General features: G+C 35.7%; 1 protein-coding gene across 5 annotated transcripts in view; it reads right to left on the bottom strand.

Moving 5' to 3' along the window:
* Nucleotides 1–18,130, bottom strand: part of LOC124362574 (6-phosphofructo-2-kinase/fructose-2,6-bisphosphatase-like) — a 40,373-nt gene that overhangs the window by 3,822 nt on the left and 18,421 nt on the right. For 2 of the 5 annotated variants that reach the window (XM_046817198.1, XM_046817200.1), the window contains exons 2-10: nucleotides 16,765–16,884; nucleotides 15,202–15,362; nucleotides 14,067–14,201; nucleotides 13,386–13,539; nucleotides 12,481–12,584; nucleotides 10,340–10,558; nucleotides 9,699–9,933; nucleotides 8,963–9,090; nucleotides 6,203–6,343 (exon numbers count right to left, since the gene is read on the bottom strand). In XM_046817198.1, the coding sequence (XP_046673154.1) occupies nucleotides 6,218–6,343; nucleotides 8,963–9,090; nucleotides 9,699–9,933; nucleotides 10,340–10,558; nucleotides 12,481–12,584; nucleotides 13,386–13,539; nucleotides 14,067–14,201; nucleotides 15,202–15,362; nucleotides 16,765–16,884 (1,382 nt within the window). In that variant the 3' untranslated portion in view covers nucleotides 6,203–6,217. Of the gene's footprint in view, nucleotides 1–6,202; nucleotides 6,344–8,962; nucleotides 9,091–9,698; nucleotides 9,934–10,339; nucleotides 10,559–12,480; nucleotides 12,585–13,385; nucleotides 13,540–14,066; nucleotides 14,202–15,201; nucleotides 15,363–16,764; nucleotides 16,885–18,130 lie in introns of those variants that run through there. The other 3 variants (XM_046817199.1, XM_046817201.1, XM_046817202.1) reach the window with 2 other exon arrangements.

Below are 18,130 nucleotides of genomic sequence, written 5' to 3' on the forward strand. Positions count from 1 at the left end.
AGTGAGGGTAGGTTGTAAAGGGGACCCACCCTCACCAATAACAAATAACAAATAAATAGAAGGACAAAAGTGCCCGTCTCCTTACGTGACACCTACATATTAAGATAGTGGTGTCTCTCACCTCACAGAAATTTTTAGCTGTAAAGGGGTTTACCCTTGATTAAAACACAGAAATTTTCCTAACGAAATTTAAAAGATTGCACTTAGGCAGTGCTAGTTAAGAGCCTTAAAACTAAATAAACAACTCAGGGGGGAACTGTAAAAGGGCTCACCCTTACCTAAAACTAGCGGTTAAAATGTTTACTAAAACTAATCAGGTACTGTATCACTCATATTCTGGATATTAATTTAGTGCTCTCCAGAAAAAACTAAAGAGCTTTGTTAAAACATCTTCTTTGTCACCAAGCAACTCATCTAACCGGCCTGGCAAACGATGTGCTCTCCTCTGCCCGGCATAGAGGCGGCAGTCTATCAACACGTGGCTGGCGTTTAATGCCATATTACACTCCGCACACTGCGGTGGATCACCACGACTCATTAGGAAACTGTGAGAGAAGCGAGTGTGTCCGATACGGAGTCGACACAGTACAACCTCCTCTCTACGGTTAGTGCGGTAAGCAGTCGACCAAGGCTTTACTGTGTATTTAATCTGCCGAAGTTTGTTATTGGTCACTTGATCCCCACGATACATTCCACTGATGTTGTAGTCGTGACTTTACAATCGGCTTTAGATCGGACGCGATTGATCGCCTAGTACATGGAGTCAGAGAGATTGCCTCTTTGCTGCCCTATCTGCGATCTCGTTACCAGGTATTCCAGTATGTCCAGGTACCCATAGAAACGTAATTGCGATACCCCGAGACATCATCTCGCTCAAAGCGTAGCGGATCTTACGAACAAGGACATGTTTGGAGTACATGTCCTTGATAGCCAGCAGAGCCGCTTAGCGAGTCAGAGCACACTACCATCCTATTTGTTCTTGGGACATACAATATTTAACGATTTCAAGATAGCTGTTAGTTCTGCAGTGTATATTGAAGATTCAGGAATGAGGCAGAATTTTGTACTCTCTATTGGAAGTGACAAAGGCACAACCCGTTCCTGCCTCACTCTTTGAGCCATCTGTGTAGATGACATCGCAGGGTGAACAGGATGACAATATTTCTCTACAGGAGCTTGTGGACAACAGTGATGCGTCTTGCTTGTTCAACTGTAATAACGACAGTATTACATTGGGAGTTCTGACTGTCCATGGTGGTCTATCCATCTCGTGACATACCTCAACATCAATCGCTCTCATGTCCACTTCTGCGAGATGTAACAGGATTCTAATGCCAAAGGGTGCGGGGGCGGGCATTAGGCTTATTGTGGTACAAGGGGGCAAGTGATGTGTCTAGGGCAACTCAAAGGCCGGATTTTCTGGCCTTGATTTTAAACTAAAAAAATAGTTCATAGCCAATTGAACACGTCTGAAAGATAGGGATGGCTCACACTCTCAGCTAAAAGACTGACAACGGGGCTTGAACGAAAAGCCCCAGTAGCCAGTCTGACAGCAGAATGATGGATTGAGTCCAACATTTTAAGGGCTGTTGGCTTGGCAGAAGAATAAACCTGTGATCCATAATCAATACAAGGTCGAATATATGCTTTGTAAAACTGAAGCATGCATTTTCTATCTGCACCCCATTTCGTTCCGCTTAGAGCTCTCATCGCGTTAAGTCTCTTTAGACATTTCGCCTTAAGTTCTTTAATGTGCGGAACCCACGTCAGTCTGTAATCAAACCACAACCCCAGGAATTTCACACAGCGACTCGCTGGGATTATTATTCTATTTATCCTAAGAGTTGGATCAGCGACGTTCCCTCAGTCGAGAAAAAGTAATACATTTAGTCTTTAAAGGAGAGAAAGAAAACCCGGTTTGGTTGCTCCAATCTTCAGACGGTGGATGGTGAGTTGAAGGTACCTCTCTGCAGTAGCCAGCCTCCTGGCAGGGACAAACACAGCAAAGTCATCTACGAATAGAGAGCATCTGACAGGAGCTCTGACGCAGGAAGTGATGCTGTTTATGGCAGAGAGCACAAGAGAGTACAACTAAAGACACTCCCTTGAGGTATTACCGTTCTCAAGAATTTTGGTGTCGGACAAATGAGTTCCCAGTCTTACATTAAAAGAACGTTCATCCATAAAACCTTTAATAAAATATAACATATTACCGCCGACGCCCCAATTTGAAAGGGTATTTATAACTCCCCTACGCCAAGCTGTATCATACGCTTTTGTTATATCGAAAAAACACACCAACAAGTTGCCTCCGTTCAAGGAAGCATTCAGGATTGACGACTCTAGACATACTAGGTGGTCTAGAGTTGAACGGCCTTGACGGAAACCACATTGCTGTGGAGACAGGAGATTATTGTGTTCTAGGAAACCCATACCAGTCTACGATTTACCATCCGCTCCAGTATCTTACAAAGACAACTGGTAAGCGAGATAGGCCTGTAGCTAGTAGGGGAGAACTTGTCTTGGCCAGGTTTGTATAATGGTACAACGTAAGAGTTACGCCATGAACTTGGAAAGTTGCGTTCTTGAAAAATTCTATTGTAAAGGGACAAGTGGCACGCTTTAACCTCTGCAGGAAGGTTTCTCAACATGGCGTAGTGAATGTCGTCAGCACCGGGAGCTGAGTTTATAATGGAGAAATAGCGGATTCTAGTTCGTCAAGGGGAAAACAATAAATTTAAGGGATTTATATAATTATTGTCATTTATGGGCTGTGCTTCATGTTGTACTTTATTTCGCTGGAACAAAGGACTGTAGGACGTCGTCCTCGACACGTTAGGAAATGGACGATGGCAAGAGCGTTTGCCACATCTTTCGGCTCGGTTAAAATGATGTCGTTCACCCTTAAGCCAAGAATAGGAAGAGGTGGCTGTTTTCCGCAAACTGCCTTTAGTCTCCTCCACACCAGAGATAAAGGGGGTGGTACGGTTTATCGAAGAAGTAAATTCCTTCCACGAATTTCGTCGACATCTTTTAAATATGAGTCGAGCTTTAGCTCTGGCAAGACGAAATCGTGCAAGGTTTTCCTCGGTCGGGGATCTATTAAATAACCGCAAGGCTTTCCTGCGCTCCCGAAGCGATATCCTACATTCTTCTGTCCACCAAGGTACGTTTCTTCTTTTGATGATTCCTGTTGTTTTTGGAATACTTTTCCAGAGCGGCCACTTGAAATGGCAACAGTTATATTGTTAACGGCGGAGTCTATACCCACTGATGTTGATGAAACATCTGGTGCCTGTAAAAACTTGTTTTAAATTTGCCCAATCTGCCTTATCAAGCACCCATTTAGGCCTCTGAGGCACATTACCTGGATTATCTAGAACTCTAGTTATGATCGGTGCATGGTCGCTACCGTAAAGGTCAGAGGAAACTGACCCAATCGAAGCGGTAGGCAATTTGTGGTGTACACATGGTTAGGTCTAATACTGACCAGGAACCTGTTCTCGGGCAAAGATAAGTTGGCGAGCCGTCGTTCAATAAAACAAGATTCAGATCATCAAGGACCTTGGAAACCATGTTGCCCCTTGGAGAGCAAGTACTAGAGCCCCCAAAAACGATGGTGGGCGTTGAAATCGCCCACAAGTACGAAAGGATGAGGCAATTGATTAATAAGGTCCAATAGATCTTCTCTTGGAAGATATTCTGGTGGCGGGGGGATATAAACACAATAGACGTGTAATTTAAACGGTATATCTAGCTTTATGCATATTACTTGTAGAGGTGTGTTCAAAGGTACCTCCACTGTATTTCAGAGAAGGATTTGCGAGAACCATAACTCCTCCACATGCATGGTCCGTCATTATGGTTGTCATGGCGGAAGATATCCCATCCCCTGATGGAAAATTGGCATGCACGGCTAAGCTTGGTCTCCTGAATACATATGAGATTTGGTTTTATTTGTGATACTAGTAGGTTCAGGTCTTCCAGATGGCTTCGCAGTCCGTTTAATATTCCATTGTATAATCTTCATATAAATTAGGTTTTAAAAGTAATTTTGTTTTTTGTTTTTCCTTGATTTTGTTTGAAATTTACAGTAGTTTTTTCAATTTCTGAATGTGGCCTAAGGTCGTCATCAAACAAATCCTCCTCCATTAGGCTGGATTTGGAGGACTGGTATGAGGGAGGGGTTCTGTTGGCACCCTTTGACCGTTCGAACCACTTTGGAGGCAATTTTTTTATTTATCCAGAAACGAGTTTTTGGCGTACTTCCGGAGATATATTTTTCTTTCCCGTCACGCTGGAACTTCCAGCATTAGGGGGTTTTTAAAAATTGAGCAGCAACCTGGCCTTCAGTAGACTGTTGCTTGTTTAAAGTGTTCCGTCCCTTGGGTTGGGTAAGTGTAGCCGGTCTTACAGACACAGAAGGTACAAGATCTGATATATCAGTGCCTCCACTACGTGGGAAGGTCTTGGCACTAATTTGTTGTACCAAGGCAGCAACCTGTTGCGTTTAGTTCTCTAACCATGCCTTCCAGAGCTGAGCAGGAAGCACACGGTTTCGGTTGCACAGGGACAGAGGCAGCCTGAGAATAGGATACGTCCTTCTTCGGGGTTTGTCCAAGTCGTTTCCTATACTCTTTACGAGCATCGCTGAAAGACAATTTCTCGCTAGTAACTATTTTCAGCACTTCCTTTTCTTCTAAGTATACTTTACAACTGCGAGAGCTTGAAGGATGCTTGCCCTTGCAGTTGACGCACTGCTCTTCGCCGCCGGCACAGTCCTTGTCACTGTGACCACTTTTTCCACAAAGACTACACGTTTCAGGGTTATTGCACGTTTTGCTTGAGTGTCCAAAACGTTGACATCTATAGCACCTCTGAGGATTTCTAAAGTATGGACGAACTTGTAGGGAAAGATATCCTGCTCTATTTGTGGCTGGTGGGTGAGGAAGGGCAAAAGTCAAAATGTGACCTGGTGTAGGTGTCGGTTTACACCGTGTTCAACCTTCATTATTCTCACCACATCAGTCACAAGACAAATCTTTCAGTTCTTCTTTCAATTCTTCAATTGAGCAACAGAGAGCATATCGCGACAGACAGAATACAATTCCTTTGCAGAAATTTATTGTTCATGAGGATGGACAACGATTATACTTTGTCGTAAAAGGATCTCCATGGAGAGAAATTTCTGAGCCTGTGGAGCGTTCGCAGCCTCTACCAAGATGCTTCCATTACGAAGCTTCCTAACAGAAGACGGCGAGCCGCCCACTCCGACTAGAGCCTTGTTAACAAGGAAGGGGCTCACCTTTGCCAAGTTCTGAGATTCGTCTTTGTGTTTAAATACTAGAAAAAGTGGGGTGGGTAGATTTTGAATATTTATTTTCTTATCTGCAGTTTTTCTCTGTTTGTTTGTTTCCTCTTCAGATTCTGAAGAGAGGGCACGCTTCTTTTCCAGATCCATACTAGAATCTCTTTCTACAACTCTATTTTTTTTGTTCTTGAGAAGGGTTTTAAGGTAGCCATTCAATATATGAACCAGCGCATCGTGATTAAAGGTGCAGGCCGAGACATCGGGAACGGGTATATACCCTCGGGAACCTGTCAGCCAAAGCTTGGCAGGGCACTCTACCCCAGTTCCCCGGGGCCCGATGTTATCTCGTTTAACCGAGTCGGGAATTCACGCACGACTCGGGCTCGCACGTGGCAACAGAAATCTCCGACATTTCTGTCCAATAATCACTTCCTGACCAGGGACCGAAGTGGCTGGCACCAGGATTCATACTACCGTTTGCTTCGGCAGAGCAAGCTCACATCAGCTCTCTTCTGCTACACCTTCTCAGAGTGTAGCAGTTCAAGCACTCCCCACAAAACAATAGCACGATCCAGACAAAAAAAAGGGAGGAATTAGGAATAGGTAGGATTTATGGATGAGACAGGGCAAAGTGCCAGGATTGGAGATGTGTCTGGCACTAGCTCGGGGTACGAAAGGTCGCCAACCCTTTAAACGTCAGAGTAAGACGTCCCCCTACGGGCTACTGTGAGCAATGCATCTTCAGCAGTAAGGGCAACACTGCAGTTCTGTAACAATTTAATGGTGCCCCAATAAGAGCCGGATGGCCCAATTTTATCGGATGGTGGGTTGGAATTGTGAGCAATGTATCTTCAGCAGTAAGGGCAATACTGCAGTTTTGTAACATAACAACCATGACTATCACTTCTACTGAATTTCAATTGTAAATCTGCATCTGTAACAATTTAATGGTGCCCAATAAGAGCCTTGGGGATGGCCCGTGGGCTGGCACTGTGAGCAATGCATCTTCAGCGGAACGGCAACACTGCAGTTCTGTAACATAACACCTATCACCTTCACTTCTAATGACTTTCATTTTAAATCTTGCATTCCATCAAATTTGATTAAATAAAATTATTATTAATGTTTCTACTTATATAAGTAAAGACATATCAGTTCTATTGATATTGATAATAGTTTGTTTATGGTTTTTAGTGGCATTATAAAAAACTGTTTTGAATTGAGTTATTTGTTTATTTTCCGTAGTAGGGTCCAATGGTCAGAAATAATCATTAAATTATTATCACCTAACAGCTGTGTGATAATCTCATGAGCTCAATGATAAGTTAAAGCATACTTATTATTTTTGACAGTATCATATTTCACATGAAGAGTTCAAGATATTTAATTCGGTCAAGGTCATTTACCTACGAGATTAAATTTAAAAAAAGATTATTTGTTTAAAATTGACCTTTGGGTGGATATTTCTTGTGAAAAATAATTGTCCAGTTTACGCAAATAAATTAATTTAAAATAAAACCTTGAATAAATAAATTAAATAACCTTGAGGTTCTCAGCAATGTAGAGTAAGACCTTCATTTGTTGTATGACCTCACTACCGGTTTCAAGCAGCAAGTGACTATTTCTGTATTGTGTGATGTAAAAAGAAGTATTTTAAATACATGTTCTACATTCCTTTATCTTGGACTGTTCTGGTACAATTTTAGAGCACTGTTGATTCAGGTAATGGTACTTCAATCACATGTTGACAGTCAAAAATATGTCACAATTTTTTACACTACTATTAATTTATAGGATTGTACTGTGTGTGTTCAGAAAATGCATATACAATTATAAGGCTAGAGAAGTTTCAATGTTGCTGCTGAGTGAAGGAGAATTAATGGGGACATAAAATCTAATTTCAGTCCGGTTGCTCAAGTACTGAAGTAACAGTAGTTCATTATATTAAATACATCTTCTGGAACTGCCATCTAGTTCAGCAAAGTATAAAATTACTGTATGAAGGTAGTTACATGGTTAAAGCCAATAATCAGCTGGTTGTTACAAATGTTCCAAACTCAGTGAATCAGTAGAATGTGCAAGATGATTTGTCAATTTGAAGAAGAGCAAACTTATGTTCAAAGATAGTGAGAACTCAGAGAACCAATCTGTCATTACTGATGAATGTATGTAAAAACTATTGGTACCATAGATGTAATTCTGACTGTATGAAATTCATAAGAACGTATAGAGTTTTTAATTTAAAAATTTCTAAGCTTCAAAGTATGAAGAAAACTTTGATCTCAATTATTCTGAAATGTTAATTAAGTGACACAAAGCAACCTATGTTGAAAGTGGACAACTTTTTTGGAAGAAAGATCAAAGTTTTTGGACTTTAAAGTCAGATGAATTCACAGTCCTGATTTTGATCCTGGCGATAGCATTTATTCACTGATCTGAAATTGAATTTGTGTGAAGGGTCCTTTACCCATAGTGACAAAATAGAAGAGTTTGTCAATATTTGTTTGACTGATATTGCAAGAGATTCCTGAGGTGATGATATTCATAAACCTACCCTCATTTATACAAAAGTGTCGAGCTTTACAGCAAAAAAGTAGAAGATATAATTAAAATTCCATGTACCTAGTGTGTTAAAACGTAATGTGAATTCTGTAACTTTGCATGTCGGATTTGTATGTATTTTTCAAAAGAAATAAGTAAAAATCGAGTGAATTGTTGGCTATATTGGATGTTTAGTTTATTTACAACTGTAAAAAATGTTACTTGTAATTTTTTTATACAGTCTGGAAATATAATATATTTTTAATATAAAAACAATGTATCAGAAAATTTGTATTCAATTTTGCAATGGAATAAAATGTTGATTAAAAGAGACAGTGGGAGGCTGAATTAATTCTGTTCAGTACAGTAATTCTCAATTAGTTCATCAGACTGCTGTTCTAATTAACAGCAAGTCATAGTTCACTGTTTATCCACTAGATGACAGAAGAACGTTCTTTTGTTTGTTAAATAAGGTTGGATGAGGAATTTATGTCCTAAACAAGTGTAGTAATGTTAAAAAATTTTAATTTTTGTTGTTTTGTTTGTTTAAAAGGATAACATTATTGTAGATAAATAAATATCATATTTTTCAATGTATACATAATTTTTGAAAATATCTAGTATTATTTTGAAAAAAGGCACTTATAAAATTCTTTAAACTTTGCAGCTTTACTTTCTAAATATGCCTTTAAATAATGTATAGTTAATCAAAATAAATAATATGTTTACTTTTACATTATTGAATTAATAATATGCTTTTTAGAATATAGAATACCGTCAAAGACAAAATTTGATCATGTAACTGTAATTTCACATTATTGCTGAATTTAACGTAATTACTTATTTAAATGCCTTGCATTATAGCTACCATGGTTTAACTGTAGCAAAAACTGCTCTTGATTGGTTTTAAATACAATATATAATAAAGTCTGAAGTTTTATTATTTAGAGGACAAAGAGTTAAAATAGCAGATCTTGCAAAAATATTTAAACAAAGATTATAGAATTATTCACAATAAACAAAGGTTATTAATCAAAACTTCTATTATTATGTCTTATTGTTGTTACTATTGAAGCTTATTTTGACCTAGTAACTAAGAAGAATGCTTACCTTAGGCTGTTTCCTGTATGTATCGACACACTCAACGTTGAGTTTGATGAACTCAATGCTACTCTTGTAGCCCTCAGTAGTCAGTTTGATGACTGTGTGCAGAGGGACGTTCAGGTAGGGCAGCTCATCTAAATGAACAAAAATTGTATCAATATTGTGAAGAGTGCAACTTTCTAGGCTTTACTCTGATCAACACACTCAATAATACATAAACTATGAAATGTTGAGGGCTGGTGCTCCTTGCCCTGAGGTGAAAGCATTGTTCTTCCCAAGAGGCATAAGGCCCCTACCATAAACTTGGGGGTGACATCCCTGACAGACCTACTTCTATTCTTGTCTGGGTGTGAAACCTCTGTTGCTTCCCACTTAACAACTCTAGGTGACTGTTATAAATATTAGGCATATCACCTGTAATATTTAAGACTGCTCCAATTCTCCTCTCTAACAATAAAATAATGAAACAACTCATGAAACATTCTTAGTTCCAAGCCTAGCTTTATAATTACCTCACTTATGCCAAAAATTACAGTTAAAACGTTTACTTCAGACAAGTGTAAGTATTATAACACAGGGTATCTTAGTTTTAAAATAAAATAGATAGAGTAGTATTACTTTCAAATTTGCATCTTAAAAGTTTGAACAAAGTTTCTAAGAAAAAAAATGCTTGATCATGTTATTAAATTATAATTTTTAGTAAAAAAAAGCTTTCTTCAATAACATAGATTTCCGTACTAACCTAAACTCTTGTTGAGGAAGTAGCCGAGGATACAACGAAGCACAGCCTGGTGGCTGATCGTCAACAAGTTGTTTTCGTGTTCCAACTCCAAGAGCACAGGTGCCAGCCGAGCCATGATGTCTACATACGACTCTCCCCATGGATACCGGTAACGCAGCTTGTCCTGGTCCCTCCATGCAAACTCTTGTGGGAACTTGTCTTGCATCTCCTCATAGCTCAATCCCTCGCATACACCCTGAAATAAGAAACATAGTCGCTCACTGTCACAGTTAACCCAGTAATGCAGCTAGTCGTAATATCTCCATGCAAACTCTGCCAGAAACTTATGCTGTAACTCATCATAGTTCTGCTTACATCCTAGAAGCAAGAAAATAATACAAGTATCTTTCAGTGTTTTATTGTATTTCTGACTTCGGCTTTACCTTCTTTGTAAAACACATTACACACCAACAACCACTTATGGTCCTAGTGACAAAAACTACATTTTCTTAAAAAGTTTATTGACTACATATACACTATCTGCTTTACTTTTTTTTTAATTTAAATTTAAAATTATTTCAATCTAATTTTACTCTGTTTGAATATTTTGTATATTTAAAAACTTTAATTATTAATAATTAAATACTTGAAGAATTTCTTACAGCATCAAGTTCATTGAGAGCGGCTATATGCTCAGAGGGTGCTGCTATGCCAGCTGCAGTCTGCTTGGTGCGGCGTTTTTCGCTTGTCCAGACATGCAGTTCAGGGATGGCTGCATCATTAATGTAGCGAGCAAGTGTGCTAGCGTACATGCGACCTCTTGGTGACAGGTCTGTGTCCCCTCCTATACGTCCTACTACGTTGTACTCACTTTCTCCATGCTGCAACAAATATTTTATGTTATGTCTACACAGTTAAAATATGTATTCTATACTTTGTATGAATGAGGTGTTAATTTCCCAAACAAATAACCTGATATTCCTGGCTTTTTGCTACATTTTTGGCATCGCTCTACATTCTGACTAATAATTCTCAGACTCAGACCAATTATTCTTTACTATCAAACATTTTCTTTCAACGTATGAACAGTTGTAAAAGTATAGAATTTCTAAATAAATCATTTTTTGCAAGACATGTATGTAATATAATAAATAAATGTATGTAATATAAATGTGAAAAAAATAATTAACAGCAATTTGAGGTCTTTATGGTGACAAAAATATTTTAACACAATGTTAGAGTTCTTATAGAATAATATTTCTCTAGCCCATCATCCTGTGTGAACATTTACAAATTTTACAAATATATAGAAACTGTCACTAGGCTTGTAAAAATAAGTACAAATGTCTGATGGTTATATTACAAGTTTACGATTTCAAGAATCCACAATGAGAACACTTAAAATGTTACAAGGTTTCAATAAGAAATACGAAAAAGTTGATGCAGTTTGTAATAATTATTATAAAATGCAAATGATTAATAAAACGTTTATTACAAAATAACCTGGCCTGTAGTTCACATCATGATATTAACACTCTTTTGATTAACCTCTTCAAATTGTGGATTCTCTGGATGCTACCATTCTGGCATTAGGTTGTTAATTGACAACACATTATTGGTAACAACGAGCAATATTTAGCAGCAGTATACTACTCTCACTATCTCTTACACACTTCACTGCACTGCTACCTGAGGACCGGTTGTTTACCTTGGTGATAACACTGTCGCGATGTTGTCATAACAATTTCATGTGATACAGCTCAACACTGTTAGTATTTTTAATTCCTCACAAGAAATTGTGAGAAAGATTATTCTTTCCTTACAAGAACAATTCAACCTTAAGGTTAACCATATATTTTGGAGGGATGTTGAGTATTATTAACCCTTTCTGGTCAAGTCAGGGGAGGAAACCAACAATGTACATGAGCTGTGATGAAGGGCCAGATCCATTCTTGCTGTTTTAATGGACTATGATTGATATAGACTAACTTAAATTCCTTTATTGGGCATTAGTGTTGGTTTTCTGACATGAGTTGCAACCAGTAGATTGTTTCAGAACAATATATACATGGTGTCATTGTTGAATAAATATTAGAAACTGATATGTTTGTTGTCTGGTTGCTTATAGCATAAACTATCACCGCAAACATCTTATCCATTGTTATTTATGTTATGTGCACAGTAAGCAGTTTTTTATAGCCAATTAAACCCATTATTTACTCATTCTATTATTGTTTTCAATTCCTAGTTTGGTTCTTATTGACTTTATTTTTGTTATAATTTATTGTCATTCCTGAGAAATAAAATGGATGAGTATATCAACAATTTGTCACAGAACCATGAAATTACCTGTGAAACTTTGCAAACGAATCAATTTAATTTTGTTATAATTATGTTGTTTAAAGTTTTCAAAAACATTTTAGTTAAACCATTTGATTCCAATCTTGTTTATAATTTTAAAATATAAATTAAAAAATTGTAACGTTAGTTCATTTAAATGATAATAAGACAACTTATTTAAATAATCCAATATTGACATGGGTTTCACATTCTTCCCTTTATTGCTGAAATTAAAAAGAGTAAATAATTAATTTCGCTTATAAACTTGTGATTCTAGGCCAGTCTTGTTCCTTTGCATTGTTTAACCCTTGTTTGTTAAGATCCTTGGGCTGCTTGACACAATCACATGTTCCCAACATACTGGCAGACAGATACTGAGGTTCTATAACAGTTAATATAACCATAAGTCTGTTTGTTTCTATAAAATGTTCTGTAAGTAACTACAACCACTGGTGCCACTTACCCTGGAGAAGTATAGAGTCTTGGGTCCTGGTCTGTAGCTGGACACAAAAGACAAAATCATTGACTGATACGGTCCATTCAACCGATGTACTGATACGTTCTCTCCTGTAAAAAGTGTTAAAAATATCACCTATTAAATGGAACCAATATTAATGTTCTTATGAAGTATTTTCTTATTTGATTTATATTAGACTATGTGTTTGTTATATTGGATATTAGGACTATGTATTTAAGGAAGCTTTGTAGACATCATTAAATCTAAACTACCATTTACTTCTTAAGCAGTTATGCCTCCAGACAGGCTCAGCCTTGGAGGATGTTTGTTCTAAATTTATTCTGACTTTTCTAGTTTTAATACCTAGCAAATTGTTGTTAACAGGAAATATTCATATGAAAATATTGTAAATGTAAATGTTTTTGTAAATATTCGTTCAATAAATTCAATACAATTCAATTCATCCATTCTTTCTTTCTTTAATTCTTTAGAACAATTAATTTCTTTCTCAACATTTTCCTTTGATTTAACCATTCCAACTTAACCATAATGCTGGAGGTAATAGCAAAATAATTTATTTTAATGGAACAGTTTGTTTAAAATGTGATTATCTTGTGGTTAAACAGATAACCACAACACTGGTGATAAGATTGTCATTTATGTTATCTGCAGAGAAAATTCCTTTCAAAGTTACACCAACAATATTTTTTAAGTACTAACTTTACTATCAGATACTTCCATAACAATATAAGCAATGCTTGTTAAATATGATTGCATACAATGCATATATATATATATATATATATATATATATATATATAAAACATATTGACAAGAAAATGAAAAATTTAATTTTAGTATCCTGAGAAAATTAATTAAAATCCATTTAAAGTATTTACAGTGCAACTTACCACCATTGAACACTTTGATGTAAGTATATTTTGATTCTTCTTTAGGGTTTATAGTCTCGTACTGCTCCATGAAGTGCTCAATCTTGTGATGATAATCGTCCAGCGCCTTCTCCTTGGTCATGTGACGATAGTCCTTGCTGAACTGCAGGATTTCCTGATAAGAGATAGTCCAGTTTATTGACATTCTTGAAATATTAAAACAAAATTGTATGATTAAAGGTAATAATCTCATGGGATACTGCAGTCTCTTTATTAATCTATCCTGGCTTGATAGTATGGAAAGAAAAGATAAACTACTAACTCTATATATGTAGGGTTAGTACAACATATAACAAATCTTTTAAAGGTACAATTTTGATCACAAACTTTGGTTCTACCTTTACCAACAGTATATATTATATAAGAGATTTTGGCATCAATCCAGCAAGATGCAAAACCCAGACATGGTTCAGTTGTCTTTTAACAGCATTTCTGACCCAAATAAAAAGGTTTCAGGTCTTATTGTAAAGATCTACCAATAATGCTGAATGGTGATAAAGCAAATATAGATTTTTAACTACAATTATTGTGTAGACAAATATGTAACTTTAAAATTAAGTGGTTTGAAATTTATTTTACTGCTGTTGCAAACTATAAAGTATGACTTCTCTAAACAAATACTACATAATTTATATATTATACCTTTATATTTTTGTCCAGCAAGATCTCATCATCACAAATGCACTCGAGAAACAAAACCTTAAAGTTGAATTGTTTGCCAAAATAATCCTGAGTTTTTTGGCGCATTTGTGGCGTAGCATGCGTTCCATCCAGAATCTAACAACAAATAACTCAGTTATATGAATAAATACAACAAAAATTGTTTAACAGTATAAATAACAACATATAAATGCATGCCGTTTACCTCAATTTGCTTTTAGAAATGCATATTTACATACAAATTGTTTGTTTTAAGAAAACTCTAATTTCATTGTTTTTCATTTAATTAAGCATAAAATCACATTTTAGATAAAGATAACGATATACATCTTTAGTATATTTGTAATATCATATTTTTAAAAAGGTCAAATTAATTTTTTTAATTTTTAACCAAATTTGTGTTGATACACAGGGTTTAGCCACTTTTTTATCTAATAGGAATATATACATTATTCAAATCATTGTTTAAAGTGTACATATCATTTTGTTCATCATTTCCAGCCTTTCAGCCCATGGTTATCAGTATTGTGCTAATACACACAGGCAAAACAAAGAACTGTTGTACTGTTGCTTTCTCTTGTTAATCTTCTTGTGCTTTCATGCAATAAGTGTTATCTGAGGTTTGGTAAAACCAAGTTGATCTTGACCTCATCTAAAAAATGTAGAACAATTCAATTATGGTTTTGGTTGTCTGTTGACCATAAGAAAAAGGATTGAATACTTTGTCAAAGAAATAGAATTAATTATGAGCATAAATAAAAATTACTATATGATATTGTTTATCAAACAGATTAGTAGCCTACTTATTTTTACCGCCCTTATTTCTAAACATGATGAGACCAAAACAGCTAAAAATATTCGACAGTATATATCATAATTATAAAAGTAAATTTTACCTGGTTTCCATGAAATTTTCATAGTTTGTGGATTTGTTAATCTATCAGTTAAACAATTACGATTACATTAGAAAACTTTTCTGTGACCTTAATTTCATATCTGCTGTTGGAAAAATGTCCAAGTGGTGTTTTTTGAACACTGAATAAGTTTAAAATTTTCCCTCTTTCTGTTTTTTTTTTTAGAGTTTATCAAACAATATCAACAGCTGAATTTTACTTACAGCAATACTGCCTTCAGATTTCAGGAAATCTAATGCATCTTCCATGGCTTCCTTAGCGCTTTGCTGAATGATCTCATAGGCTTCTTCATTATCTGTTCTAAATATCTCATGGCTGTCATAAAGCTCGATGTGCTTGCGTCGATAAAAACTTATGCTGAATACTACAACAAAAATGAAAACCAATGATAATCACATTAAAATGCAAAATACAGTAATCATAATAGTAATGTAAATGTGATAATTTACTGTTCAAAATCAATAAGTAGTTCAAAACTAGACTTGGCCGAGCTGTTAATGAGGTTACTGGTTGGTGGATGAACAGGACTTGATTCCAGAAATGGGCAAATCGGACCACTGCCCAGGATGATAAAACATTATGAGCCGATGATGCTTGTGGATCATTAGTGTTTGGGTTCCAGGAGTGATTGAATTGGGCCTCAGAATAAGACAATATTGCTCAGAATTAAAACGTTGGCTATGCTCTGGAGAACTTGAATTGTGCAAAGTGGGCCACTGCCTACGCGACAAATGTGGCCTAATATGCTTCGTGGATTAATAGTACCAAAGCGTCAAATACGTGTAAAGTGAACTGCTTCGGAGAGAAAAAACTATGATACATTATCGCTGTTAGTTTAGTAGAGTTTGGACTCTAGGATTTGTTGGATAGGGCAGGTGTGTAGAGTGATACGCTGACCTTGAAGGTTCGACTTGAGCCACTGCCTTTAAAGACAAATTCTGGCCCATTATCTTTAATGGGTTGGAAGCACTTAAGCTCCAAAGGTAGGGGAAAAGGGGGACTTCCTAAAGGAAAAAAAACCCTACAACATACATAGTAGTTGAACCTCCAGAAGTGGGTCACAACCTAGGAGTTACAAAATTTTTGACTCATGAGGTAAAATAATATTCTGAGCTTTCATATTATAAAAAATATATGAGAAAAATAAAATTATTTAGCAATTAGTTAATTGCAACAGATAAATATTTATCTTAGGTATTCTTTGCCCACTTATATGTGAAGGTTTAAATTCTTGATAGTTCTGTACGAAATTTCTACCAATAGTTGACTTAAGCCTCCTTATACAACAAACCACGAAGAAGTATAACAGCCTCGATAAGCCAGTTACAACCATTGCTAAATTCTAATTTCCAGTGAAAGAATCAGTGTTGATAAATGCCAACATTGTTCAAATATTTAAAGTAATTTAGAATATTTTAAATAATTTTGGGAAGAAATCTCGATATTGTACTATTAGTTTTGCCTTGAAGTATTGTACTTAAATTAAATAAAAATCACTGTTTCAAAAGACCACACTTTTCATATTATTAAAGTTCTTTTTCACAGAAAGTTCAAAGCTCATAATTGTACTAAATTATAAATCACAGCCTTGTAAACTTATGTAATATGCACAATAAAATGCTAAAGTTGTTTAAAACATTTCCTTTAATTACCTTAATGGCAATAAATAACCATGGAGAAGGAAACTGACATAACTCAATCTACTATCAATGAAAGTCAATTATTAATTGCTATGTTTACCAAATCGTAATAAGTCAATTACTCACCTTTAGAATTGAGACCGTTCCAGTTGAGGTAGCGATTTAGTTTGTGTGAAAGGACAGTTTTCCCTCTAGCTGGCAGTCCGACCATGGCCACCACCAGGGGGGCAAAGTTGTCACCAGCTGCTGGGACAGAACAATTTCTTTGGTTAGCAATTAAGTTTGTGATTTATTAAAATTATATATTGCCAACAACACGAACAGAGAAAAGGGTTGAATAGAATTAGAAGAGGACAGAAATTTAGGTAAAGACTATCACCCAGAATTGGTGATTCAGAGATGTTATAGTCATACAGACAACTCTAGACTCAAGGGGAATCCCCCATGTCACTGCATCAGCATCAAAAACATGTTTGAATATACCTTCTTTTAAATTCCAGTTTTTAATTTACATATGCTAAAATCAATTGCCTATCTACAACAATATATACAAAATGGGATAGATGGAAAATTAATGTTAAGCTAATTACCATGTATTGAGATTGTTTTGCATGACAGGCTACTCCTTACTTTGGAATATATTTTTTTATTAAATTACTTTATTCTTACTTTTGGAATAAAATATTATCTCAAATTTATCTACCATTCTCTATGACTCACAAAAGTGTATGAAGTTTAACATTGTTTTTGTGGGGCTAAAATCAAGATGGCTGCTAGTACAACTGGCTCTTAAATACAGAACATTTCGAAATAAACAATATTTTAAATTTATATTAGTTAAATGCTAATGAAACTAGCCTATATTAATTTATTTTAAATTTAAATGTGAAATAAGCTTGAGATAAACCACTAAACTGCGAATGTTAACTGCCATTTCATTAGCAAACCTATTGAAATATTGTTTATTAGACATTTAATGAGTACTTGGATAACTATTTTTTATACTTATGTTGAAGCATAATAAATTAATATGTACAGTGCTTTGTTGATACGTTTAAAGCTATTTGTAAGTCAACAGGTTCAAACAAGCAATTTGAGGCCATTACATTCAATTCCCCACAGGATGTACAACATGTCAAGAGAGCTGGGAGGCCATCTTGTATTAGATGAATACAACCTTGCATATTTGTTGTTTTGATTTCTGGCAATACTCGTGATTTAAATTGGTTATACAAATCAATAATGTTTGCTTCAGGCTAATAAGATTGCATTGTGAACAATAAATACTGACACTATTAGATACATCTGCTACTCCAGTCATGATCCTAATATTGTTTCCGAAAAGCTTTTACATATCTTCTCAGATCATAACCCCATGACACCAAAACCATCATTTATTTAAAAAAAAAATATATAAATTCATAACAGATTTTTCCAAAGTGTTTGAAGTGTTAATAATTTATTAAATTTTAAGTGAAATACAGAGCGAAAA

This window comes from Homalodisca vitripennis, chromosome 5, assembly GCF_021130785.1.
Source record: "Homalodisca vitripennis isolate AUS2020 chromosome 5, UT_GWSS_2.1, whole genome shotgun sequence".
NCBI lineage: Eukaryota > Metazoa > Arthropoda > Insecta > Hemiptera > Cicadellidae > Homalodisca > Homalodisca vitripennis.